Source organism: Giraffa tippelskirchi, chromosome 4 (genome assembly GCF_054371585.1).
Source record: "Giraffa tippelskirchi isolate mGirTip1 chromosome 4, T2T-mGirTip1v1.2.pri, whole genome shotgun sequence".
Classification (NCBI taxonomy): Eukaryota; Metazoa; Chordata; class Mammalia; order Artiodactyla; family Giraffidae; genus Giraffa; species Giraffa tippelskirchi.
Window position 1 is genome coordinate 122,769,985 of NC_137278.1, and position 27,608 is coordinate 122,797,592.

Genomic DNA, 27,608 nt, shown 5'->3' on the forward strand with positions numbered 1-27,608 from the left:
ATTTTCAAGTCCTTTTAATTTTTGATTTCTAGATTCAATTATTCTGTTCCTTTACAGTGACTTACACTTCCTTCAGTTGCATTTTTAGTGAAAAGTATCCTTTATGCTAAACTAAAATATGTAAAGGTATGAAAACTACATGATTTGATCATGGAATGCCATTTCTCATATATTTTCACTATTATTTGAATAACAAATATTACCAATAATATTGGGATATTAAAATTGACCTTCTTGAGAGCTTTGACAATACAAGGCACTTTTGTAAATTTTGAAAACCTAGTCAAAGATGGCTTCTATTTTAGATTATTCTTGATTTACTCTTCTTACTTGCATGTTTTATGTAGTGAGTTTTTGATTCTAAGAACACTGTTTGGCACTTAGAAGAACCCCTTACTCTCCACTTTCTTCCCTTATCTCAGTGTCTGTTCTTTTTTGTTGTTATTTAGTTGCTAAGTTGTGTCCGACTCTTTTGCAACCCCATGGACTGTAGCCCACCAAGCTCCTTTGTCCGTTGGATTTTCCAGGCAAAAACCTGGAGTGGGTTGCCATTTCCTTCTTCAAGGGATCTTCTTGACCCAGAGATTGAACCAGGGCCTCCTGCATTGGCAGGCAGATTCTTTACCACTGAGCCACCAGGGAAGCCCCCGTTTCTTTGTATCCCTTAGTAAATCCCTAACTCCCTAGCCTAACTTCCTGCTGACCTTGAAACTTTGGGTGAGAAATTTGCTCAAGACAATTGGTTGTCAACATGTAGGAACTGGCTCAGAGGTAAAGAATCTACCTGCCAAGCAGGAGACACAGGAGACATGAGTTCCATCCCTGGGTGGGGAAGATCCCTTGGAGGAGGGCATGGCAACCCACTCCAGTATTCATGCCTAGAAAATCCTGTGGACAGAGGATCCTGGTGGGCTACAGTCCATGGGGTTGCAAACAGTCAAATGGAACTGAGTGACTACACCCGCTCACAGGCTTATGTAGGAATCATCCTTAGAGGACTAGTTTTCTCATGGCACCCTAGAATTTCCAAAGTCTCCCTTTATCACCTTGATTTTTTTCATCCTTCTTTATTTGTTTTCATTAAACACACACACACACACAAATTACTTTCTAACTTATTTAATGTCAACATGATATACAAGCTATTACTTTCATGTTTGAAATATGAAATATGTAAAATAAATACATAATTAGACTAGATACTTTCTGAGTATTTTGGATAGGTGTTTCAGATTATTTTAAAATTTTACAATAGACTTATGATTTAATGTCACTTTTATACCCTTGAATACATTGCTTCACAAATGAAAATTATCCCTTTAAAAGAAACTAAACTATTTTTTGGTCAATTTATTTTTCTGGATTGTGTCTCCTTCTGTGCATCTGTAGTTTCTCCATTTCAGCCCTTCCTGCATTGTATGATATTGATTCCATCGGTTTTCTGCCAACCCAGGACTACTTTACGGTACACTTTGAGTTAGGTCTTCTACCTTTGCACCTCATGGCTGTAGCATAGTAGGTGATCAACAAGTACTTATTGATTATAATAAAAAAAATTTGCTTGTCCAAAAGATATCTAATTCACAGCTCCATGCTTAGTTTTAGACATTTTGCTAAGAAAAATCAACGAAGATATTAAAGCTTACTGTACTGCATTTAAAGCATGAAAGCAAACCTAAAGCAAATTACAGTATAATTGGGTGCATTAGGAAGCCATACATGAAGATATTATAAAACGTGTCCAGAAATCTCTGCTTGAGAAGATTGGGCACAGTTCCTTAAACAGAGAAACATACGGTTTCCATCTGCAGGGTCAGAAGGAGGCAGTTTCAGAAGGAATGGATTTGCAGAGAGACCAAAAGGAGGTTCTGGGAAGAACGGAAATTGAGACAGATGTTTCATGGAATGGAGGCAGCCTAAAGGGAGAAACACATTCCAGACACGTTGCCTTGAATCTTTAGCTTTGTAGAAAAATGTTTGTGCATACTTTTTTTTTTACAGATAACTGTTTTTCCACTGATTTGACGTGAAGCTGTAAGATCTCAGTTGTCATTCAATATAATGAGGCAAAACAGCTTTTGTGTTTATTAAAAACTGTTTTGTTCATGCTTCTTAGCTAATAAAATGTGAATGTTGAGCAGCTTTTAAGACCGAGGAAAAGGAATGCATTTTCAGTTCAGCAAAGTTACAGAACTGTAACCTTAAAGTACTGTGCCTGGAGAGCCTTTTGCACTGCAGACACATTTATTCTCACCATTGGATAGAAGTGATTTAGGGTTCTGTCTTCTTTTCCTCTTTAACAATTTTCATACCGTGATATGAAGTGGTGAGGCAAGGCATGCAGGGAAATGAGGCCAGGGAAACGTAACCACCTGGCTTTCCGAGTAACAGACTTTAATGCTTATGCTGCAGAAACCTAAATTTGGGAAGAAACATAAATGGAAATACCCCTGCCCCCTTTCTCAAATGTACACATAACTGAGCCTCTGATATAAATATTTATCCTTTTAGAGTTTTTCTCCCTTCTTTTTCATTTCGCCTCCTTATTTTACTCAGACTTGCTCCCTACTGAGTTGACTTTCGATCTGATCAGTTTATTTCCCTAAATTTAAAGATTCAACACAAGGTCATTCCCACGTGTCATTTCTTCTTGTGCTTATCTTCTTGACCCGGTACCAGTAGGGTGTATCTTTGACTTAATTGGTTGTCTCATTCTATTCTCTTGTTTACTGGCCTTGGAACTGTAGATAGTTGATGCCACGGCCGACGGTATTTAGAAGTACCTTCTATATCCATGAAAGAGGTATATTTCTATCAGAGATTACAGATGCATAGCCCACAAGCTGGGTAGAGTGCTGAACTTAATCCCTCAGTCATGTCTGACTCTTTGCGACCCAATGAGCTGTTGCTGCCAGGCTCCTCTATCCATGAAATTTTCCAGGCAAGAATACTGGAGTGGGTTGCCATTTCCTTCTCCAGGGGATCTTCCTGACCCAGGGATTGAACCCATGTCTGTTGCATCTTCTGCATTGTCAGGCAGATTCTTTATCACTGAGCCACTTGGGAAGTCACAGTGAGGTCTCTGCAAATGTCACGCAGAAGAGATAATGGTACCAAGAAGTGTCCTCCACCATCCCTTGGCCTCCACAGGCAGCACAGCCCTGATTCCATGAAAGTAACCTCACACCTCAATACAATCTCTGAGAAAACAGGGCTGAGATGACCCTGAGGTGGCTTAGATGAAATTTTTGCTCCTGGAGAAATAAGGACTCTAAGCAGAAAGAAAGTCAGTTACATTTTTTTTTTACAAGATTATGTGTACTCGGACTTTTACTGGCTGTGTTTATATTGTTATTAATAAAACTGTGAAAGATATGAGACCTTCATCCTCAAATAGTCAGCAGGCAGGGAGCTTAGCTCAGTGCTCTGTGATGACCTGCTGCTGCTGCTGCTAAGTCTCGTCAGTCGTGTCCGACTCTGTGTGACCCCAGAGACGGCAGCCCACCAGGCTCCTCTGTCCCTGGGATTCTCCAGGCAAGAACACTGGAGTGGGACTGTGATGACCTAGATGGGTGGAATGAGGGTGGGTAGGAGGGAGGTTCAAGAAGGAAGGGATATGTATTTACATATAGCTGATTCATTTAGTTGGATAGCAAAGACTAACAGTATTGTAAAGAAATTATACTCCAGTAAAATTTATTTTAAAACATAAGCAGAACTGCCCACAGAAGAAACTTTCTCTAAAATCACCCAACACCATTTTAAGTGACAGTAACATAAAGAAGGGGAGATAAATTGGGAGATTGGGATTGACATATATACACTACTATATATAAAAATATATAACTAATAAGGATCTATTGTATAGTATAGGGAATGCTACTCAATACTCTGTAATGAGCTATATGGGGAAATAATCTAAAAAAGAGTGGATATAATATAACCGACTCACTCTGCTATACACCTGAAACTAAGACGACACTATAATCAACTATACTGCAATAATAAGAAACTTAATATTAAACAAAAAAACACCCACAATTAAAAAAAATCATTTTAATCAAATCAATTTGCCCCCTAGCAAAAAGCATATCTAAATGATCTGTGCAACTGAATTACTACCATTAAGCCTAAATTTGTCTTAATTTCAGAGTAAAAATATGAATAATGAGAATGTTCAGAAAGAGCAGCCACACCTCTTCGAATTGTCTTGTTTGCTACTGATTCTTTCAGTAGAAACCTGTTGTTGAGCATGCACATCTGTTCAGAGTAGTCACAAACCATTTTGCTGCTCTTAAGCATTGTTTGAATTAATAAAAACTAGTATATTTTGTTTTTTGATATTTTAATATTTTTCATCTCTGTGCTTAATCTGCACTAAGTTTCCAGTGAAAAATTCAATGAAAATATTATACCTGTGAGACGGAAAGAATGGAAAGAAAATGTAATACATGTGAGATGGAAATCGTTACTTGGGTTTGATTCCTATCTTTATGAATGAATGAAAGGATCACTAAGTGAATGAGTGAATTTATAAATGATAGAAGGTTTGGCAGTGTTTATCATTATCTAATCAACCAGATTGAATGCCTGTGCCAAGCATTACACTTAAGCTGTGGTCAACTGTCCATTTTCCCTGTCGTTAATATTTTCTAAACATTGATCCAAGAATGAAAATATAATTGACCTTATTGGAAAAAAAAATAATGCAAATTTTAGTATATAAAATAAAGTCCAGGATAGAGTCACAGTGAGATTCCCAGCCCAAGAAACTGAAGTTACTTTAGATTGTTCTTATGATGTAGATCTGATCAGTGAGAAGAGACTGTTTGTTTCAAACCCGTGGGAGCAGTTTCTTGACTCTTGACTCATTAGTGATGATAATATAGTTAAAGAAAGGAAAGTGAAGTCACTCAATCATGTTTAACTCTTTGCTACCCCATGGATTGTAGCCTACCAGGCTCCTCTGTCCATGGGATTTTCCAGGCAAGAATACTGGAGTGGGTTGCCATTTCCTTCTCCAGGGTTTCTTCCCGACCCAGGGATTGAACTCGGGTATCCCACAAGTAAACTAAAGAAGAGAGTAGTCTAGAAAAATCAAGCTCAGGGAAATATATCATAGTTTGTAATTGTAGCCATCATTGTTTGGAAGAGAGAAACATTAAATTCATTGAACCTAAAGATATCATCTCTAAAATGGAAAAGGGAGGATTCATTGGATCTCACTATGGGCTAGATGAAACTATTGGGCATGGATTGAATACTCATTGTATATAAACAACTGTTATACTCTTTCCATTGATTTGCGTGTAATTCTCAAAATAGCCCTCTGTGGAGGTGCAATGATTGTGCACATTTAATGGATTTGTAAACTGAGAATGGAAGGAGGGAAGGCTGAGTAAGCTGTCTGAGGTCACACAGCTCCTATGTAGTCAGCCCAGGATTTAAATCTGATTATGACTGTCATAAAACTACACAACTTCCTTAATACTTACTGATTTTGTACTCAGCCAAAGAAATTTATGTTGAATAATCTAATTTCTTACATATCTTCATTCTGAGAAAGAGGAGCTCTGGATAGGAGGAGTGAGCGTTGTCATCGGTGGAAATGACCTCACATCATAAATTCATAAATGGACTTTCTTGTACATATTTTAAGCCTCATGTGATTTTTTTTCTTAGTGTCATTTCTCAACCTACCATCATATCTGACCATGACTGATTACGTTAGTCTGTTGCTACACATGAAGGCTGAACACCCTCCAAAGGCCATGCTGCCCTATGAGAGCACTTGGCAGCCAATCAGTCTTTTTCCTGAAATTGACAAGTATAAAAAATATCACATAACACTGATGTGGGTAGAATGTAAAATTCAAGCAGCCTTGATTATAATTTTCTCCCAATTTTGTAAGAAATAAGCTTTTATGTAGAATGAAGCTCTAGTCTGGTTAAGCTAAGATAGATTCATATATTCATTTTCCTCTTGGGCATTCAGCTGAAATCAATTTTCCACTTTCTTAGACTCTAGATTGGGTTAGGTGGCTAGTTCTGGCCAACTGATAGGGAGAGAAGGTCATGCGCAACGTCTGGTTCAAATCAGAAGAGCAAGCATTCTTTCTTCAGATTCTCTCTCTTCCCTTAATCTGTCAACAGAAGATCCACTGTGACTTTGAAGTCCAAAGGTGAAGATGGTGACGTTCTAACATGAAAGATGTTTGAATCTCTGAAGAACTACTTGGAAGGCAGTAAACCCCTTGACCTGCATTAGGTAGCCATGTCAGCAAGATATAAATTTCTTATTGCATTAAGCCATTGGGATTTTGAATTATTTGTTACAGCTTTTAATGTAACTTGCCCTAAAATAGACCTTTACAATTTTTGTTTTCTTATCCATTTCCTAATTAAATTAATGAAACAATTTTTAATATTTTTGAAATTTATTTACCCAGCACATTTCATTGACATTAGAAAAATACAAATATGCACATTTTTTGTCTCTTTATCCTCTCTAATTTCTCTTTGACAGACTACTTTTCTTTGATCTAGGTCACTTATGTAGTATTGAAATATATCACTGAATTTTACTCAGTTCACCATGATTTCAATTTATCTATTTTTAAATCTCAGTATTTTATTAGCTTAATTCAAAATTAATAAATCTATATAATGAATAAATGCCTGAAAGTCAAAATCAAGACTAGTTAATGGCTTTTTTTAATCAAAATAGCATACAGTGATAATACTTGACACTAACTTGCTAAGATATGTATGTATTGACGAAAACCCGTAAGTGCTTTCTTTTTTAAAATCTATCCTAATGTACAGCTATTCTTCATAGCTTTGTGTTCAATGCCATATTTAAGTGAAAACTGTAATGTAAAAAAGAACACAAGCTGATGATTTGAAGGTTGCATTTAATCATATCCTCTCTAGTTGGTGTCTCTTCTGGGACCTCAGTGTTTTTTTCTTTGTTCGCGTGTTTATTTTCTCATTTCCTTTTCTTGTTGTCAGAAAATGGAGATATTTCATTTTTACTTGCCAGATAGACTTTTTTACTTCAGTTTTATCCCAGTTTTTTCAGGACTCTGTTCACCATCACCCCCTTAGGCTCCAGAAACTTAATAGGTTTCTAATATCTTAGTTCTCACAAAATATATCATCTAGTTCTAATTGAATGTCTCCAAATGATATTGGTAGAGGACTTTGGCAAAGGCTGTAGAAACATTATCTAATAGCAAAGTCAGTTCATGTTCCCTTTCCCCTTACTGCCCTTGTTCCCCAAGTAAGGTTGCCAGAAGGACAATTTAGTGCAGGCTGAAATCAGTAATCTCATGAGGATGGGAGTAGGGGGAGAGAGTCAATCACAGTAATTGAAAACAAAGAAGCTGGACTGAAAACCAAGATATTTGGAACCTTTCAAACACTGGCTCTTTATTTCATGGTGGAGTAATTTAGTATTTTTTTTAAGTTTCAATCTTTCCCATCCTAACACAAAGCAAATTGTTCCTTCTAACACAGGCTTTCTTGAGGCACAAAGTATAACAAGCTGTGCCTTTTAATATGCAGAGCGTCTCTGAATACAAGTGCTATTCATTCATGATGACGATTTATATATTATCAGAGGTAATTATAGACATTTTAAATGGGAAAACTTGCATTTCAGAGGATGTTCTAGGGAGAAGCAGCTAAGATTCAGTTGTCTTCAAAATAGTTATTACATTATACTTTTTTCTATTGTACAGGATTGGTGGTAACTGCTACTGCTGCTACTGCTAAGTCGCTTCAGTCGTGTCCGACTCTGTGCGACCCCATAGACGGCAGCCCACCAGGCTCTGCCATCCCTGGGATTCTCCAGGCAAGAATACTGGAGTGGATTGCCATTTCCTTCTCCAGTGCATGAAAGGGAAAAGTGAAAGTGAAGTTGCTCAGTCGTGTCTGACTCTTAGCGACCCCAGGGACTGCAGCCTACCAGGCTCCTCCGTCCATGGGATTTTCCAGGCAAGAGTACTGGAGTGGGGTGCCATTGCCTTCTCCATTGGTGGTAAAGCCTTGCAAAATTTTGCAAATTTAGAAATCTGACTTAATCTCTCAGTGGCAGAATGACTTTGAACAAATTCAAAAGACCATTCTAACTTAGTATGCTAACCTGAATCCTCTTATTGCCACCGGTATGTTCTCTGTAGTCTCTGTAGCTTCACTTGGGGGCTAATTATAGTTAAAACTTTGTAGAAACAGAAGCAGAACAGAGGACCCTGTGCATATCAGCTCTATAATAACGTAAAGAAACAGAAGGCTGTTTTTCAAGGGATTGAAATCCTTGAATTTGTTGACTATCATAAGTTTTTGCAGTCATTAGCCTGGTAGAAGTCATCCTGTCAACAGAAGGCTGCTGAGTAGTAGTTAATTGACTCTAGTAATATTTGGCTCTATGATCTTGCTTATCAATCTCAGTATCAAAATGTATGGATCTGCTTTAATCTCCATTCTATATATATGTTATAGATTCAATATAATTATGGTGCTGCTGCTGCTGCTACGTCACTTCAGTCATGTCCGACCCTGTGTGACCCCATAGACAGCAGCCCACCAGGCTCCTCCATCCATGGGATTTTCCAGGCAAGAGTACTGGAGTGGGTTGCCAGTTCCTTCTCCAACAGTTACGGTGAAAGACTTATATGTTCTGAATTTGATTTCTTTCATATTTATGTCTTTGATCAGAGTTTCAATATCATAACTCCAGAGAGAACACGTTGAAAAAAGATTTGATCCATCCTCAATACCTTCTAGATACATTTCATTTGTTCTTCTCCTTATATGCTTTAAGAAATGGAGTGTTTTATATATTTACACATACACTTTTCCTCTTTAAAGCCCACATTGAAAGTTAGCAAAGATATTGACATGATGTCACTGTGATTATCCTTTGGGGCCCACCTATCTGCATCTTGTATGGAGAACATTGACATGATAAGCCAATAATTGTACAGCCTGATGGATGACAACATTGCTTGACCTCTTATTGTCCTCCCTAGCCTTTTTTTGTAAATGCCCTATTTTCATTGGATCTTCCCTAATTCCACAAATTTCTCATTCTAACACTCCTAGTGAAAGTTATAGTAAACTTTGTCTTCAGTTTGCTAGGAACAGAGAAGCTTACACTGTTATGGTATGCAAACACACAGGCATTTTTTAAAAAGGCTGTGCAGGACAATAAGAGGTCAGGTCCAATCCTGGGTTAGAAATTAGTGTAGTGGAAGAATATGTCTAGTATAGGATTATCCAAATCAGAAATGTGAAGATTTCCAAAATTCTTTTGAACAATGTTACTTTTGGTAGATTTATCATTTATTGATTTTTTAAGGTCTCTGTAGAAGATGCCACAAAACAATATCTGGAGAATTTTGTCAGAAAACAGTGGCTCAGATGGTAAAGAATTCACCTACAATGCAGGAGACCCAGGTTCGAACACTGAGTCAGGAAGATCCCCTGGAGAAGGGAATGGCAACCCATTCAAATATTTTTGCTTGAAAAATTCCACAGACAGAGGAACCTGGTGGGTTACGGTCCATAACATTGCAAAGAATCAGATATGACTGAGCAACTAACACTTTCACTTTTGTCAGAAAAACAAGTCTGGATGGAAAAGAAGAGAGAAGGCTCTCATTACTAGAAGGCACACAGTACTAAAGAAGTAAAGAGACCAAACCAAAAAACATATTAAACTGGTTAAAAACAATAGTAACTGACGAACACTAAAAGAATAGCTGAGGGACGTCAAATACCCAATTTGAGTCCTACCCCTAGATATTCTGATTTTAATAATCTAGAGTGTGGTCCAGGCATTAAAATGTGCTTTGATGGCTCAGACGGTAAAGAATATGCCTCCCTAGGTTGAGAAGATCCCCTGGAGAAGGGAATGGCAACCCACGTCAGAGTTCTTGCCTGAGGAATTCCATGAACAGAGCAGCCTGATGGGCTACAGTCCATGGTGTCGCAAAGAGCTGGACACGACTGAGTGACTTTCACTTTGAAACTCTAGAGGTGATTCAAATATATGGCCAAGGTCAACGTTAATTCCACAGACTAGAACGTAGGAGACACAAGTGCCAATCAAGTCCCGGAACTCTGACATGTTGAGTATAGCCTTAGAATACACAGTAAAGGGATTGTTTTTTACTGGCCTCCCAAGGGCCACAGTCATCAGAAACATCAACTGGCAGTTTCAGTTCAGGAATCTGCTGAAGTTCATTCTCCAGCTTGAAACAAAACAAAACAAAAAACTGTGGGGAACAAGTGGAAACTCTCTGTGAGGTAGATTTCTTGAATTTCACAGCCTGAAGCAAGGGTAAAAGCCCCTGGGACACAGAACTTCCAGACTGGAGAAACCCCTGGCTGAAAATCCTTGCATATAACCATCTATCACTTGAAAGAACACATATTCAATGCAACACCAGGAACCAGAAAACCAGGACTTAGCAGGAAAATGGAGTTCAAAAGCTTTGAATGTGCAGAAAGATAAGCTTCAGACGGATCTGATGATTGGTGGGGTGGTGGTTTAGTTGCTCAGTCATGTCCAACTCTTTGCAATGTTATAGACTGTAACCTACCAGACTCCTGTGTCCGTGGGATTTTCCAGGCAAGAATACTAGAGTGGGTTGCCATTTCCTTCTCCAGGGGGAACTTCCTGGCTCAGGGATCGAACCCAGGTCTCCTATATTGCAGGCAGTCTCCTGCAATGCAGGCAAATTCTTTACCAACTGAGCTACCAGGGAAGTCATCAATCACCTGTACTAAAAAACCATATGTTTAAAACTGGGCCAAGAAACAGTAATATCTCCAGTGATACTCTGAGAGGAGAGACATGATGTTTGGGGATGTTTTCTAGTTCAGTGCAGCTCATAGGTACATCAGAATGACCTGCAGGGTAGGTTTCTGATTTGTTAGATCTGGAGTGGAACCTGAAAGTTTGCAAATCTGACCAGCTTTCAGGTAATGTTGATGCTGCCAGCTCAAGAATTACACTTTGAGAACAGCTGCTCTAATAAAGGTAAAACAGTGCCGTTATTTAACGTCTAGTGGGAGATTTCTCCAAATTGTACTTAGCCTCAAATTCTGCAGGCTAGGGACAATGACCATAAGCTGACCAATATCTGGATGAGGTTAAACCAAAATTTCTTCCATCTTCTGAATTCTCAGATACATCAACTCTCTTCTTAGTCTCTGGCCATTGTATGTACAGGCATGAGGAATACACTTTTGCCTAGAATAGCTGCTTAGGGACTCAGGATTAACATGTTTCTTAAAATTTGATGGAGGTTGGGGTCAATATTGTGATAATATTGTGTGTGCAATCAGTTCTTCATTCTCTTTAAATATCAGGGTCATGGGAGACTTGGTAATGAACAAACAGCAATTTATGTGCCTTTGAAGAACTACATCTGTACCTGGTAGAGTCCACTCAGGTTGTGAAAAAGGGGAGTTTGGGAGTCCATATTCTTTGATCTTTTAAATCATGAGGCAAATAATTCTGCCTTTGTACTATAATCTCTTTGGATTAGTTTCTAGTTTAATATGGGCTTTCCTTGTGGCTCACCTGATAAAGAGTCCGCCTGCAATGTGAGAGACCTGGGTTCAATCTCTGGGTTGGAAAGATCCCCTGGAGAAGGAAAAGGCTACCCACTCCAGTATTCTGGCCTGGAGAATTCCATGGATTGTATAGTCCGTGGGTTGCAAAGAGTCAGACATGACTGAGTGACTTTCACTCATACTTTAATATGGACTTCCCAGGTGGCTCAGTGGTAAAGAATCTGCCTTAAATGCAGGAGATGCGAGTTCCATCTCTGGGTCAGGAAGATCCCCTGGAGAAAGAAATGGCAACCCATTTCAGTATTCTTGCCTGGAAAATCCCATGAATAGAGGATCCTGGCAGGCTGCACTCCATGGGGTTGCAAAACAGTCAGACATTTCTTAGTAACTAAACAACAAAGTGCTTTAATATGCAAGGGACATTATGTGTGCTTTTTAACTTTTCCTCAAAAACTTTATAGAGATAGGGGAGCTATATGCAAATCTGTATCCTCTGTGTTTCTGAAATTGTCTTATTGGTGTAATTACTCAGCATTTCACTTCATTGCAGAAGCTCTGATATTAAATAATGGGGCTTGATATAATTTGAGGTTAGAACATAGAACTGAGAGTGAAATTTCAATCTTTGAGATAAATTCACTGATGTTCTTGGACCTACTTCAGGGTTTTGTGCGATCAAAATCTACAGAGGATATTTAGGAGTGCTGGTTGGCCTCATGCAGGCCTCAAGGGCAGGCCTCATGAATATAGGAGCCACTGTCCTAAAAAATGGGCTGACTTCCTCTCTTGATGTGGAGAGAGCTCTACTGAACTCAGTGGCCAAGCCTAATGGCTTGTGAGGCCACCGTGTTGGGGAGTAGGTCCATCCACTCCTCCTAAGGGAAGAAGAATGACCAGGGTGATTCATGAGCAGGAAAAGGAGCTCAGCATGAGTGGCTCTCTTCTTTTTTAGAAGAAGTTGCCTGCTTGCCATTCTGTTTTGCCCCTTCATGCAGGCAATAAGGTTTACTGTGGTTGACTAACCTTGCCTGTGACTGATGACCTGGCCTATTTCTGAAGTTTTATATTAAAAACCCCACAGTTGCTTCACACCTAAGTCATATATTACAACTTAGCCTTTATCAGTAATAAGGGGGATATTTTGAAATCTATTTGTCTTAGTCTCATTTCTGTCTCAGTTGATCCTAAATTTAGGTAGGCCATAGCAGGAACATATATAAGGTTTCTTAAAACCTAATACTATTGTCCAGAAAATTTCTATATTATATGTATCTCTATGTGTCATATATAGAATAGTATGCATTTTCAAATATGTACTCAACCCCTGGCTTCATATTATGTTAACAACTCTTTTCTTTGCCTCACTGTCTTAATTTATACTTTATATCATAATATAACACATAATTAATAACATATAATACAAGATGTGATGTGGGGAATATAATACAATATACTTTATATATATATTTTGTAAACTCTTTTATGAGATAATATTATTGTATATAGCTCGTGCTGTGCTTAGTCACTCATTTATGTCCAACTCTTTATGACCCCATGAACTGTAGCCCGCCAGGCTCCTCTGTCCATGAGGATTCTTCAGGCAAGAATACTGGAGTGGGTTGCCATGCCCTCTTCCAGGGGATCTTCCTAACCCAGAGATCAAACCCAGGTCTTCCACATTGCAGGTGTATTCTTTACCATCTGAGCCACCAGGGAAACCCACTGTATATAGCTTATATTAATCTGATTTTATCTATAATTATATTCATATATATATTTATACATCTATTTCTGTATTCATTGTAGCATTTGTGCATGTAACTAGACGTACATACTATTCAAAAACAATAGTAGATAAACACATGAGTAAAATAATTTATATCTAAGATTTTCTGTCAGGTCTGTGACTCATGATAGATTTGGAGACATAATTTCTCAGCACGTCTGTATATTTTGTGACTGAATTCATAGAAACGTTATGTCCCCAAACTACAGATCTTGTTTATACTGATTTTTTTCACTTCCTTTATTGTGTTGAAGCTGTGTGTTTATAAGATGACTAGACTGAGAACTACTGAGGGACAGGGAGGGACTTGGTCTGATTTACCTGTTTCTATTCCCAACTTTCAGCAAAAGATTGGTAAGAGGATCCAAAGTGAACCCATGCCAGTAGAGTTAGTCTTCATTATAGCACAAATCCTCTCCCTTCCATGAAGGCTTCTCTGATCACTAGTGCATAACCCTCTGTGGCTGTCGACTAATAACTGATTCCATGGTAAAGATAACATTCATTGAACGGTAGCTGTGTTCCAGGCTCTAAGTTAAATCATTGATGTTCAGTCTCTTATAAGTTGTGTCCAACTCTTTGTGACCTCATGGACTGCAGAATGCCAGGCTTCCCTGTCCTTCACGATCTTCCAGAGTTTGCTCAAGCTCATGTTCATTGAGTCGATGGTGCTCTCCAACCATCTCATCCTCTGTCACCCGCTGCTTCTCCTGCCCTCAATCTTTCCAAGCGTCAGGGTCTTTTCCAGTGAGTTGGCTCTTTGCCTTTTTAAAGCTGCTACCTTCAAAAGTTAACTCTCTCAAAAATTCCCTTAAAAATAATTTTGAATTAAATCACATGTTCTGAAGATAATCTTTCCCATCAGGGTTTTTTTCCAGTGAGTCTGATCTTCACATCAGGTGGCCAAAGTATTGAAGCTTCAACTTCAACATCAGTCCTTCCAGTGAATATTAAGGACTGATTTCCTTTAGGACTGACTGGTTTGATCTCCTTGTAGTCCAAGGGACTCATAAGAGTCTTCTCCCAAGATATCTTAGTTCTAGGAAGCTGAAACTCAGAGGATTTTTACGACAGTCCAAGGCCACACAGTTGGTGTGACAGACTTGAGACTCAGACATGAGGAGTCTGACCCCATAGCTCATGTCACTCAACTCTGTGAAAAACTGCCTCTCAAGGATGAATCAGGTGTACACATTAGCAACACCCAAAGCTGGTGGTTTCTACCCCCATTCTTTGTAGTGTGCGTGGTAATGATTTAAGTGCCCAGGCAAAGCAAGATTGAGAAGCAAATGTCCTTCTTGTTTATTTGCTTAGAGTCTCCACTCTGCCAGTCTATACCTGACCAGTGAACTCCATTCTTCCAGCACATAATATTTAAATTATAGGCCCATCTCCTTGTTTTGTTGAAGTCTTCAAAATCCTGAATACTATTTGGATTTTTATACAGCACCAAGTAAGATTTTTGTAAAACAAAACAGAATTTTAAATGTATCTTTCTCCCAAATTACCCCACCAGTCAATACTCAGTCTTGAAAGTGTTCTTTATTGTCATCATTATATCAAAATTTGGTTTCCAAATAGGTTAAAAGGCCCTGGGCCATTCATTCAGCCTGAGTTACTAAGAGTATTCTTGTGGGTTCCACATGCTGGCATATAGGTATGCTAAGTGATGAAATTCTGCGCTAAGCATAAATCTGGTGCTCAAATTGATTTAAGTGATTTATAGTAATTATCTAAAAGAATGTGACCATGAACACTGGCAATGAAAGCTGTATCTTATTTTCTGCTTTATCCTGAAAGTGTACGAAGAAGAAATGTGTTTGGCAAAGATTACTGAATCGCCATGTTTTTGACAAAGCTGCTTTCAGTTCAGAAGGATCATCTTTCCTGTCTCTTCCTTAAATACTTTGACAGCTAAGAGAGATGCTTAGATAATGTGTTAATTGCAATCACTAGAAAACTTTTTCTGGTTCCTAATATTCAAATAACTTAATTTCAGAGAAAGTAAGCCTCAATATGGGACAGAGCTAAAAGAAGCAAAGATGAAAGAGAAGGAATTGAAAAATAATGGAGGTTTTAGTGCCTGGGTCTCTCTACTTTGGCATCAGAAGAATCTGGTTTAAATTTTACTCTGAAACTTACTAGTTGAATAACAACTCTGATCCTCAGTTGTTCTTAAAAATAAGTCTTATTTCAAGGGCCAGTTTTGATAATTAACTTATATTTGTGGTCTCATAAATATGTATAGTACAGATACAAACACAAACAAATCACTGGCAAATAATATCAGTGATCTTTTTCTTCTGATGAGCCTGCATCATTGTACATTTTTGTTGCTTCATTTTTTTTAAGGTTTTCAAATAGCTTAAAATAAAAGTCAAATAGTTTAATGCTGCTTTGGAAAGAAGCATATGGAAAGTCAATCAGACAACCATATTAAAGGATCATCAGCAAAATTCTTTCCTCTCATCCTCAGAGCATCTTTGATGAAAAGGGAGGGTAAAGAGAAAGATTAGCTTTTAATTTTTGCCATAGCCTGAAAAGAATATTTACTTCAGGCTGACTGACACTTTAACAAGTTACTTCTTCCAATAAGAGGTATTTTATATGCCAACCATATGTTTGAAACTTTAAAACATATTGTATAATGTGGCCAAAGTGAGACATAATTCCAAATACAATATGAAGTATTGCATGCCTTTTTCACCAGAAGAAATAAATAGTAGAAATATTTCTAATTTAATTGTTTTTTGTTCAGAATATATAGAGATGAGTTTTGAGACAAACTATTCTCTAGTATTGACGAAGTTTTTCACCAATTCATTATACTTGTATAATCTAATTTTAAGAGCCTTTTTATATGTCATTATCTAAAGTGGACATTGATTTCCATAAGTAGTCCCATATTAGTTTGATTCTACTTCAGCAGTTTCAGGTGTTACAGGCCATCAACATATATTCTAAATCTTTTTTTGCATAACATCCTGTTATGACCAACCTAGACAGCATATTAAAAAGCAGAGACATTACTTTGTTAACAAAGGTCCATTTAGTCAAGGCTATGGTTTTTCCAGTGGTCATGTATGGATGTGAAAGTTGGACTATAAAGAAAGCTGAGCACCGAAGAATTGATGCTTTTGAACTGTGGTGTTGGAGAAGACTCTTGAGAGTCCCTTGGACTGCAAGGAGATCTAACCAGTCCATCCTAAAGGAAATCAGTCCTGGGTGTTCATTGGTAGGACTAATGTTGAAGCTGAAACTCCAATACTTTGGCCACCTGATGCGAACAGCTGACTCATTTGAAAAGACCCTGATGCTAGGAAAGATTGAGGGCAGGAGGAGAAGGGGACAACAGAGGATGAGATGGTTGGATGGCATCACTGACTCAATGGACATGGGTTTGGGTGTACTCTGGGAGTTAGTGATGGACAGGGAAGCCTGGCGTTCTTCAGTTCATGGGATCACAAAGAGTCGGATAAGACTGAGCGACTGAACTGAACTGAACTGTTATGACAAAAGAAAAATCACTGCTCTATTGTTAATTGATACAACTGCCTTCACTGAGTTCTCTCCCATTCCTATAACTTCACTAAATTTAATTTTCATTCCCTTGACAAAGTTTATTGATAAATGCTATTTTTGAAGCTGAATATATTTATTTCAATGGCAGTTTTTGTTTTAAGAATAATTTAAAAAAATCTGGCCACCTGTTCTTTCTGTGAAATTTAAAAAAATGGCCTTAATTTTAAATCAATGGAGAGTAACAGCAATAAAAGCTTTCCTCATCCAAGAAACTTACTCTTGTCAAATTATTACTGATGTTTTTTGTTAGTTATTAATGCTATTTCCTTATGAATGCATACTCTCTCTCATTCCAGTAGGTATATAAGGCAATTTTTAAAGCACATATGGTAATATTTCAGAAAATAACCTCCTTGAGGAGACTAGGGTGATGGGAAGATAGAGGTGTGGGAAATAATACAAAGCCAGGGAAGAATGAGGCAAAAATTAAGATCTAGTTTTCTGAGAAAAATGACAAGCACAGTTACGAGATGGATGGCCTAGAACATAAACAGATTTCTTAAAAATTTCAACCTGTTCTGACACTGAGGCCTGAGAGAAATTTTTCCTTCAGGTCCTCATGAAAAAGCATCGTGTGATGTTGTCCTAAATGTCCCCGACACCGTCCTACGACAAATACAGTCAAGTCCTTCATGGGACCACATGCTATAACATCTCTGGTATTTATTGATGATACGGGAACAGTGCAGGCTCAATTAAGTAGAAGTAATTATGCAAGACTAAATTATGTGATAGAGATGTGGAGAAGTCTAATTGCCTGGATGGAGCCAAGGAAAATTTCCTGGAGGAATGGAAGTTCATACCTTTCAGCAGAACCTCCATAAATATTAATACAGTCACTGAGTATGTTTCCGAGCAAAATCATTTACTCATGGGCAAGACCAGTGATTTTTTAGACCTAAGAGAAATGGACAATCAATAACGCAAAAACTACATCATGAAAATGGGAACACCAAATACCTGCTCGGTCAAAAGCACAATCTCAACTTAAGCCATTCAAAGGATACAGAATTTTGCACTATTTAGATTTTTTGTGAACCTTTTAAAAAATTAGTGCAATGTTTCCTTGGACCCTACACACTCAGGTTATTCCTTATAACTTAGATACATATACCTATTCACAATTATTCTTAAGTAGTCTTAAGCCATTTTTTCTTAAAAAATTAGGTAAATGTCAGTTGTCTATAAAGTTCACTTCTAGTTCACCATATTCACCCATAGAAGAATGTTTTTCTTTCTAAGAGTGAAGTATAGAATGCACCTGGCATTAAGTTCAACCAAAACTGGTGCAAGTTAAAAGGATGATTAGAAAATGGTAGAAAATGGAGGGAGGATGATATAATCTTTATTAGTTTGTTGGAAATTATATTCCGGTAAGAGAACATCCCTATGACTATATATTATGAATAACTGTAAGGTTAGTCAAGCTACTTAACTGCTCTTTGTCTCAACATTCTTATCTATTTGATGGGAATAATAATGGTACTTCATTGTTTGGTTGGGAGAAATAAATGAGATAATACATGTGATATTCCTAGAACAGTACTGACATGTAATAAGTGCTCAGAATTAAGCTATTATCCATCAAGAAGGAAAACATCTGCATTTCATCCTTATGGCTTATAACCAGTTCCTACTCATATCATCACAGTAAAATGAAAGCTAGAGGTAAAAACTGCAGCAACTTTATATCAGCAAATTTAGCCACAGGATAATTTAAAACATTGTAATGGAATTTGTTGTTGTTGTTTATTTGTTAAGTCGTGTCTGACTCATTTGTGACCCCATGAACTGTAACCTATGAGGCTTCTCTGTCCATGGGGTATCACAGGCAAAAATACTGGAGTGGGTTGCCCTTTCCTTCTCCAGGGGATCTTACCAGCCCAGGGATAGAACTTGCATCTCCTGCATTGGCAGGTGGACTCTTACTGCTGAGCCACCAGGGAAGCCCAGATGATGGAATTTCTGGGTCTAAAATCTTTTTCTAACATATGTCCAGCGGATCCCAGATATTCTAGACCTTCAGAAATCACATAAGTCATCAGTCTGATATATTACTGCATATAATTTCAAACCACTGGAAGAAATACTTTCCAACCACTGAAGAGGTAATGAGTGTACTACTACCAGTAGAAATTAATAAAGCTCTACTGAGATTCTAACCCGGGAATCAAGGGTGGTTTAGCTCACTGACTAAATAAATCACTGGACTCATAAATGCAAGCCTTGCAGCCTTACAGTAATTCAAACGTGGTTTTCGGAAAGACAGTTTAAATCACTACATATTATATTAGTTTTCTGTTGCTGCACTGAAAATTGATATCTGGGTCAGGAAGATCCCCTGGAGGAGGGAATGGCAACCCACTCCAGTGTTCTTGCCTGGAGAATCCCCATGGACAGAGGAGCCTGGCAGGCTACAGTCCATGGGGTTGCAAACAGTCGGACACGGCTGAAGCAACTTAGCACACATACACACATAGCAGTTTGAAACTGTACTCATTTTTAAATTCATAGTTTCTGTGGATCAGAAGTTCAAGAATGGCCTGACTGGGTTCTCTGCTTAAGGTCTCACAAGGCCAAAATAGTGATGACCAGGACTGTAACCTCATGTGGAACTTGAAGTTTCTTGTATATTTAGAAATGGGTTTCTTCTACCCCCATATATTTGCTGGCTATCAACTTCTCAGCATTTAGAGACTTCCTGCATTCCTGCTCCATACACCCATCTATCTTTAAAGCCAGAAACAGATCATTTCCCTTGCATTGAATTTCTCTCATGACTCCAATTTTGTCCCTAACCTCAAGACACTGACTTAAGAGGACTCATGAGTTTAGGTCAGGCTGACTAAGATAATCTCTCTTTTTAAATTTCAAGTATGCCATAGAACATAACCTATTACAGGAGTGATATCCCAATATGTTCATGATGTTAAGAATTGTAAAGAGCATGGATACCTCCAGGAATGGGCCACTTAGGGCACATCTTAGAATTCTGCCTACCACATATATCAACGGCCTTAAGTATTAATGATACCAAGTTTAGACCAAAGGGTCAACTCTATTGGCATAAGTTGCCAAGGCTTAGATTTTATAAGAAAGAAAATTGGCATTTAAAAGCAGTTATCCTGCCATTTTACAATTTAAGAATACCAAGCCGTCTTTTGTACAGATGAAACAAATTCTAGGCTAAATTATGCAGAACCACACTCCTGGCATCAAGGACAAAAAAAGAAAAGAAAGCAACTGAAGAATCTGATCCCCTCATTCTCAATGTGCATCATTTACTCTGAACTTTTTCATCAACGAGACCCTGTATGGGTGTGTTATCAGTGCTCACTTAAAAAGTATCCCATAAGATCAAGACCATTTGGAAACACTGCCTTTAATTTATAAAGATGAGATGTATAAGTTTACTTGACCTTCCAGAATCTAAACTTCCAAGAATGCATCCAAGAAATTCATGCCATGTTAATCAGATTCTAGAATCCATTCACATGACTGGAGCTATTGGCTGTATTTCATATTTTCCCATAGGGAATTATATGGTAGCTGTTTATAAGGAAATTTATAGTAGTAATTTGTGAAGATCTGAACTAAAGTTCTTCTGAATTTTGTTCCTCATGGCACCTTACTTTATCATATTGATTTGCTTGTTTTTGGATTTTTTCCATAGGTGGAGGGTGAGTAGATTGGTTGATTGGTTTTTGCTATTGGACCAATTTCATAAACATCTTTTTAAAATTATGTATAGTTTATGTTTTCAAGTGTGTTATACTTTCATAACAGAAGCAGAAGATATTAAGAAGAGGTGGCAAGAATACACAGAAGAACTACACAAAAAAGATCTTCATGACCCAGATAATCACTATGGTGTGATCACTCACCTAGAGCCAGATAGCCTGGAATGCAAAGTCAAGTAGGCCTTAGAAAGCATCACTATAAACAAAGCTAGTGGAGGTGATGGTATTCCATTTGAGCTATTTCAAATCCTAAAAGATGATGCTGTGAAAGTGCTGCACTCAATATACCAGCAAATTTGGAAAACTCAGCAGTGACCACAGAACTGGAAAAGGTCAGTTTTCATTCACATCCAAAGGAAAGGCAATGCCAAAGAATGCTCAAACTACTGCACAATTGCACTCATTTCACACGCTAGCAAAGTAGTGCTCAAAATTCTTCAACAATACATGAACCAAGAACTTCCAGATGTTCAAGCTGGATTTAGAAAAGGCAGAGGAACCAGAGATCAAATTGCCAATATCTGTTGGATCATCGAGAAAGCAAGAGAGTTCCAGAAAAACATCTACTTCTGCTTTATTGACTATGCCAAAGGCTTTGACTGTGTGGATCACAACACACTGTGAAAAATTCTTAAAGAGATGGGATACCAGACCACCTTACCTGCCTCCTGAGAAATCTGCGTGCAGGTCAAGAAGCAACAGTTAGAACTGGACATGGAACAACTGACTGGTTCCAAATAGGAAAAGGAGTACGTCAAGGCTATATATTGTCACCCTACTTATTTAACTTATATGCAGAGTAATTCATGAGAAATGCCGGGCTGGATGAAGCAAGAACTTGAATCAAGATTGACACCCTTATGGCAGAAAGCAAAGAAGAACTAAAGAGCCTCTTGATGAAAGTGAAATGGAGATTGAAAAAGTTGGCTTAAAACTCAACATTCAGAAAACTAAGATCGTGGCATCCAGTCCCATCACTTCATGGCAAATAGATGGGGAAACAATGGAAACAGTGACAGATTTTATTTTGGGGGGCTCTAAAGTCACTGCAGATGGTAATTGCAGCCATGAAATTAAAAGATGCTTGCTCCTTGGAAGAAAAGCCATGACCAACCTAGACAGCATATTAAAAAGCCGAGACATTATGTTGCCAACAAAGATCTGTCTAATCAAAGCTATGGTTTTCCCAGTAGTCATGTATGGATGTGAGAGTTAGACTATAAAGAAAGCTGAGCGCCAAAGCACTGATGCTTTTGAACTGTGATGTTGGAGAAGACTCTTGAAAGCCCCTTGGACTGCAAGGAGATCCAATCAGTCCATCCTAAAGGAAATCAGTCCTGAATATTCATTGGAAGGACTGATGTTGAAGCTGAAACTCCAATACTTTGGCCACCTGATGCAAAGAACTGACTCATTGGAAAAGACCCCGATGCTGGGAAAGATTGAAGGCAGAAGGAGAAGGGGACTACAGAGGAGGAGATGGTTGGATGGCATCACCGACTCAATGGCCATGAGTTTGAGTAGGCTCTGGGAGTTGGTGATGGAAAGGGAAGCCTGGCGTGCTGCAGTCCATGGGGTTGCAAAGAATCAGATGTGACTGAGCGACTGAACTGAACTGATAGCACATTTATATCTATATTTCTATCTATACCTATGTCTATATCTATCACCTACCTAAAATCAGTTTTCTGATGATGACTTCGCCACAAAGAATTATTAAATTGGTGATGATTTGTGTATTTTAATCAACTACAAGGTGTTGTCCATGACTCGCTGGACCCTCTGTTTTTTAGGTTTCTGAGCTTGGGTAGGCCATTATGAAAATTAGAAATGTTTGCCTGAAGTAAGGGTTAGGGTATGTAAGGATATAATGCCACCTATTCAGTGCCTTACAGAAAGGTTCTTATTCTAGAATAAGCAAACACTGAGGAAAGATTGTCTACTAAATCATCTCTATATGGATATGTTGATTTGCTTATATTCTTGATGGCAGAAAGAACTTTAGACTTTCATGAGAATGTGTAGGGCCTCTTGGGCAACAACAACAACAAAATCCCAACAGTGAGGAATAACTTAAAAGCAGTCTGCAGATAAAGTTCACTTCCTTCACAGTTTGTCCAGGGCATTAAAAAATGTGAAAGTGTTACTCACTTCTGCAACCCCATGGACTATATAGCCCATGAGGTTTCTCTGTCCATGGAATTCTCCAAGCAAGAATACTGAAGTGGATAACCATTTCCTTCTCCAGGGAATCTTCTCAACCCAGAGATCGAACCTAGGTCTCCTGCACTGCAGGCACATTTTTTATCGTCTGAGCCACGAGGGAGGCTTAGTCTCCAAAGGTATTTTCTCTATCATGCCTCTGTTCTTCTGAAGTGAATAAATAGCCCCTTGAATCCAAATTCCTCAGCTCCACATAAAATAGAGAATTCACTTATGGTACTCACCAATCCTATGAAATATTTTTTGCAAGAATGACAAATAAGTTTAAAATCTTTATTTTAGTAGATAACTGCAACTATGCACTGTGGTTTTTTAAAAAAATTTATGCAAGATGGAAAAAGGAGCAGGGAAGATGAGTCAAGTTCTGGAAACTTTCTTCTAATGCTCTGCATTGATGCAATAGAGATATAGACATCACATTTATAGCAAGATAGATATTAATTATATAAATTCTCTACAGAAAACCCCCTTCATATAGTAGAAGGCACACAGTAAAATGAATCAAACAGTGAATATTAATAAAGATTTAAAAACAGTCATAACCAAATGTTCAGAAGAAAAGTCTCCTGTTGTCAAGCCTGAGATTTCACTAAAAGAAAGAAGAGAAAGATAGAGAGACAGGGGGCAAACGAGAGAAAGACAGCAAAAGAATAGGGTAGGGGGAGAAGATATAAAAATATTGTACAGTGAAAATCTAACTGTATTTAATAAGGCAATAAAAAGAAAGATGAGAACATTTACTATCTTAAAAAGGATGTACCTAAGTCTCATACAATTTAAATACATGCTTTTGTTTAAATATTTCATGTTCCTAGTTATCAAAAGTTATTCTAAGAAGATTTGCACTTGAATGACTGCCCCAAATATGTTCTGATTCTGTACAGGTGATGTAATTTCCCTTTTGGTTTATTTGTACTTAATTAGTTTTTGTCAATGTTGTACATTCATTGTACTCCAACATTTCAAGGTCTGCTTGTTTTCTGATTCAGAAAAATTAGTCTGTATCCTTTAGTTATATAAAAAGCCTACTACTTAATTAGGAAAATGTCATATTAGATTTAGGTAATGGTCTGTAACCTTGCCAATGCCTACATTACTGCTGAGAGTAATCAGTCATTTAGGGAAGCGTATTTTCACTTGGAAAACAGTAAAGTTTCAAACCATTGTCCCTTTTATGCATTCTTTTAGTTTTCTTCTATTACATTTTAATCTCTCACATCTTTTTTCTTCACTTCAAACTTCCCAAAAATCTTTATCATTATAGGTGTACTATTTGAATTCACCTTTCTCTCACTGATTGCCTCTTTCTCTACTCTAACTTGATAGAAACTCTTATTTTTCAACTTTATGAGGAGATATAAAGAAAAGGAAATGAAGTATAAAAAAGAAGAGTCTTCCAGTGTTTACCTTCATCACATTGAACATGTTATGGAGACAATGTTAATATGAAATTGTTAAGTTGGAACATTTCAGTTTATGTTCTCAGTTGCTCAGTCGTGTCCAACTCTTTGTGAACCCGTGAACTGCAGCCCACCAGGCTCCTCTGTCCATGGGATTTTCCAGGCAAGAATACTGGAGTGGGTTGCCATTTCCTCCTCCAGGGGATCTTCCGGAACCAGGGACCAAACCCATGTCTCCTGCATCTCCTGCATTGGCAGGCAGTTCTTTACCACTGAGTCACCTGGGAAGCCAGGACCATCTCTACTTCTAAGTAAACAAAAATCTATTTGAAGAGAAGAAACCCCAATAATTCCTCATATAATGATTTAAAAAGTCTCCAGAGTTGGAGGAATCAGTTACCTCAGCTCTTCCCACTGGAATATTCTCATAGTTGTACAGATGATCCAGGTCTTCTGAGGTGGCATCATAGGTTTCTGAGTCGTAGTTAATGGATTCTAGAGTTGGGGCAGTCACAGCAGCCTCCAAGATGACAAGTCCCACCATGAGTCTTGCTAATGCTTTCATTTTTCAAACTTTCCTAATCATAAAACATTGGAACACATAAATATTTAATTGCTAATAACTTATGAATAGTTTGCACTAAATAGGAATGATATATCACTGTCAATACTGAGAAACTCAAGCTGGTAGTTTTCTTTCAATGGATAATTTATAACATAACATGTGTAACTGTGTGGATTCTGAGGACTACTGATGCCAGGTATTCAAATTAATACACAAATCTACTCACATTTTTGCAGTAGATATTGTAATTGCAATCAATTGATTTTATTTTATAAAGAAACATGAAGAAAAAGAGATGCAGAAAGACTGTGATAAACTTAGGTGGCTCAGATGGTTAAGAAACCACCTGCAGTGTGGAAGACCTGTGTTCGATCCCTAGGTTGGGAAGATCACCTGGAGAAGGGAATGGCTACCCACTCCAGTATTCTGGCCTGGAGAATGCATGGACTATATGGTCCATGGGATCACAAACAGCTGGACATGACTGAGTGACTTTCACTTTATTCACAAAAGCCTTCACATTATCTAAGTTTCACCACTTACTAAGCATGAAGTTATTTCATCAGCTCTGGGATGCAGAGTTGATGATGATGATGATGATAATTATTATAACTGTCATAACATTTTAAAAATGAGGAAACCAAGACAGAGTTGGCTAGTAATACAACTAAGACTGTTTCTTGTACATTTAAGCCCAGGGCTTTTTCCAGACAAAATAATGAAGGATTTTTTTTTTTTCCTTTTACTTCTTTGTTGCCTCTGGGTGTCATTAATACATACATAATTTAATATGTGCATACATAAAATTAATATTTCATGCAATATTTTCAAAATTTGTCCTTAACTAAATGGAGGAGATAAGAAAAACCATTTTTCCTTTAGTCCTTGGTGTTTTACTTCAATTCATAATGGCTATTTAAAGTTTAGATTCAGAATCAATGGGAATACATGTTTAAAAGTCACCATTTGGCAAGATTTCCTTAGAGGAGCATTTGCACACACATAAGATTAGAGCAATCTTTTGTAATTCTTTAATTAATATAATTTTTATTTTCCATGATAACATCACGCATTTGGGGGAATCAGTCAATACCTTATAATTTTAATTATTTTAATTCTGTGTATATTCCTTTGAATACATTGTAGTTTAGAAAAAAATATCTTAGTATAATTTTAAATGTTTAAATTAAGCCTATCAAAAGTGTTACCTTGTGATCATTTATTGAGGAACAAAGTATTTGTAAAACTTTTTATCAAGCATGTCTAATTTTAAAGGTTTTTTATTTCAGATACACTTCTTGGATTTACTTATGAACAGTACGTGTGGTGTTTGTACCTACGCAGACATATAAAAAGGAATTCATGGTAAATATTACCCTTAAACTTGAATGCACTGGCAGACCAACTGACCTTCAGTTACTTGAAAGAAAGTCTTTATGAAGCAGATTTAGGCAGAAGCATATGAAATTCCTCTGAGAATAAGAAGTAGTACAAGGAGCTCTTTTTTAATCCCCTCCTATGCTTTTTTCAAGTAAATTTTATTTGTACAGGAGAAACTAAGCATCTATTTTACTTGCCTTTGCAGAAGGTTTTGCACAATCTCAGATTTGAAACTGTATTATGCAATCACCAACAAAGTCCTGCTTAATAAAACAGTGTGATTTGCAAATCTCTCAAGAACCAATCTCCATATTCAGGTGGGAAGCAGTAACAGTGGCCACCACTAATCTAGGAAGTATATATTTTCCTTGTACATTTCTGGTGAGTTTCATTGTTCAAAAAAATGATGCACTTGCCTATTTTTTCTCACTTCATACTCTGTATTTGATTATAAAGGTCTGCATATTAGAATGTATTTGCATTTGACATATCCCCTAAAGCTATCACCAATAAGGCAGTCTGTGAACCTTAGAAATATGAAGAACACATATCCATGTGTAGATAAGAAGCATATATCTTCCTTCAAATACTTACATTAGTATTTAATGTAGTGGCTTGTTGAAACTTTGAACTTACTGTCTACTTTATGCAATCAAATGATATTTTAATAGCATATACTTATATAAAGCTTTAAAATATATAGCTTAAAAAGGCATTCTAATTGCACAATTCTAATATGATCATCAGTACATTTTAACACCTGATTCTTATAATTTTCTTCTTTTGCATAATATTTCAATCAATAACAACCAATAGTGCCTGTCAATACTAGCAAAGAATGTGTTCTGTATCAGGGCACCTGACTTAAGGAATATATTAGAAACAGTTATAACTTTATTGGCATCTGTCATGGCTATTAAGATAAACTGTTTTGCTGTATGTTATGAATTCCTAAGATAACTCAGAATTTTGGATTTTCCAAGAATAATATAAATATAACAGGAGCAAACTAAACCCAATCCATTGAAGTTCCCCATGAAATAGTAAAGCAAGGTGAATTATTTTTTTCAAAGGTTGTTATAGTAGGAAAAAAAGTCTATAACCCAAGAAGAAGACAAGTGTAAAAACTTACCTTTGGCTCCGACTTGTTGAAATGGCACGCAGGGACTGAGGATGCCGTCCCAGTGGTATTTGCCCCTGACCAATGGTTGTGAATTCTGGTCTGTGGGAGGTGGAATTTATAACACTCACTTTTCTATTTGGAAAAGCTCACCTTGGGAAGTGCTTCTCAGTCTTTAAAAAAACCCAAATTATTTTACAATCACTCAAATTAAGCAGCAGAAGCC

The 27,608-nt window shown here is 37.5% G+C and overlaps 1 protein-coding gene across 2 annotated transcripts in view; it reads right to left on the reverse strand.

Moving 5' to 3' along the window:
- Window positions 1-27,253, reverse strand: part of EPYC (epiphycan) — a 41,258-nt gene extending 14,005 nt beyond the window's left edge. Inside the window, exon 1 of one of the 2 annotated variants that reach the window (XM_081484319.1) lies at window positions 24,718-27,253. In XM_081484319.1, coding sequence (XP_081340445.1) covers window positions 24,718-24,882 — 165 coding nt within the window. In that variant the 5' untranslated portion in view covers window positions 24,883-27,253. Of the gene's footprint in view, window positions 1-13,693; window positions 13,933-24,717 lie in introns of those variants that run through there. The other variant, XM_081484320.1, reaches the window with a different exon arrangement.
- Window positions 27,254-27,608: the final 355 nt, after the last annotated feature.